At 28.5% G+C, this 1,934-nt stretch overlaps 1 protein-coding gene across 1 annotated transcript in view; it reads right to left on the bottom strand.

Moving 5' to 3' along the window:
• LOC105618465 (homeobox protein ceh-19) overlaps window positions 1-1,934 on the bottom strand; it is a 10,869-nt gene continuing 8,935 nt past the window's right edge. The window contains exon 5 of the mRNA XM_012200000.1: window positions 1-211. Within this exon, the coding sequence (XP_012055390.1) occupies window positions 1-211 (211 nt within the window). The remainder of the gene's footprint in view (window positions 212-1,934) is intronic.

Here is a 1,934-nt window from a genome sequence, read left to right as displayed (position 1 = left end):
CTAAGGATCATGATGCCTGAAGTCCAATCTCTGAGTTAGATGATGCGAGAGGTGACTAGTTGGTACATTTTGAAAGATAGATGTTTGTTGCCTCATCGATAGAGTACTGGGCAATGGTTGAATAATAGGTAATGTAGGGGGTAATGGCAACGGTGTTAAATGCTGCGGAAATGGTATTCCCGATTGTGATTGTCCCGGATAGTTGAAAAACCTGCAAGAAAACATATGTTAGTGTATACAAAACGTAATTTATATTTAAAGAATTAAGAAGGAGATTGTATTTGCGAAACAAAATTATTCATCTTTGTATTTGTATTTTTAAAATTACGGAATCATTGTGTCTAAATCATTTTTTTTTTTTCTATGTGATTGAGTTGAATCAGTTTTTTCCTTAAATAAGTTTTTGTTTAAATTTTAATTTAAAAAGTTAAGTATTTTACTGTAACTTTGACTTCTCATAACTTTTGAAGAAATTATAATTATTAAATATTTAAAATTAATCAATCAAATTATATCAATTTCTGTTCTACTATTTCCTGTCTATTATTTTAAAAAAATTATATTTTTAACTATATTTTCCTCCATAAGAGATTCGCAAAAATTTATATAAATGTATTAGTAATAAAATCTCGCAAAACAAATAATATATAAACAATAAAAATCTTATTTTAATTAGACTGTGAGAACACAATCAATAAGAATTAGAATTAAATGCCTATAACGAAGGTGGATCTTTAATGCTTAAACAATTCAACGTGAATTTTTAATAATTTGATGCTCAATCAGGCATCATATTAGAAAGATGTTAATATGCTGAAAATAAATTTATTGCGAAAAATATTACTTCGGCCGAATCTCTTGCATTCTATGTAAGAATCCTTATGCCTTTAAAATACCGAGGCGTAAAATCAAATGGCTTGTCGCTCGCTGAGATTAACTCGCGATCTATAGATCCGGATTCAATTCCACCTGCGCCTACATACGCGATTTTTTAAGGAGCCTTTAAGAGATTATCAAATAGCTCCATTTGATAATTAAGATAGCGAATTACCAAATATCAAAATCAAATATAAATCTCTGAGATTAAGACGGGGAGCACAGATACTTGCATAACGCATAACAAAATGCATGTAATGCATAAGAAAATGTACCAATCAAAGTCCTTTGTTTCCTTCCTTTCCATAAAATAAAGAACTTTGGTTGAATTTCTTAATGTGTTATTTGTTGTGCAAGAGTCTATGCTCTCCACTTTATTCTGGTTGTATTTCATCTTTTATTATTTATTTTTATCTGTTAGATAAATTTGGTAATCCGCGCATGTGAATGTAATTTTGCTACTTACAACAGATAAGATTTACTAAAAGGTAGAACAACCGGGCCCTAGACTTATCAGCCAGCGAATTAGATCCACATGCTACCTAATTGGATCGCTCTTTACAAATGTTTCGCCTCCTCCTCCTCCCCGCCGTCAGCGGAATCATTATCCGCTTAATAAATGTTTTTAATAAATAAAATATACAAAATGAAGAATTTCTTCTTTGAGTTATGTCCGTTTTTCTACATTTCGCTTCATTGTGCGCCGTACGGAATGCAAGAGATCTGAGTTTGATTCCCGACCGAGATAATATTTGCAATAAATTTATTTACAGTTTTTCAGTATATTAACATCTTTCTAATCTCTAATTGACCATTTTAAATTATTAAAAATTGCTTGTCAATTTAATTTGTGATATTATTACAATAGTTTAATAGCATTTATTACAATAGTTTAATAGCATTTATAATCTAGAAAATTAATTCGGTGCGCAGTTCGAAGAACTAGAAATATGGTATATATATATATATATATATATATATATATATATATATATATATATATATATATATATATATATATATATATATATATATATATATAATATATATATATANAT

This window comes from Atta cephalotes (genome assembly GCF_000143395.1).
Source record: "Atta cephalotes unplaced genomic scaffold scaffold00017, whole genome shotgun sequence".
NCBI classification, from domain to species: domain Eukaryota; kingdom Metazoa; phylum Arthropoda; class Insecta; order Hymenoptera; family Formicidae; genus Atta; species Atta cephalotes.
This window is presented reverse-complemented; position numbering and strand designations above follow the sequence as displayed.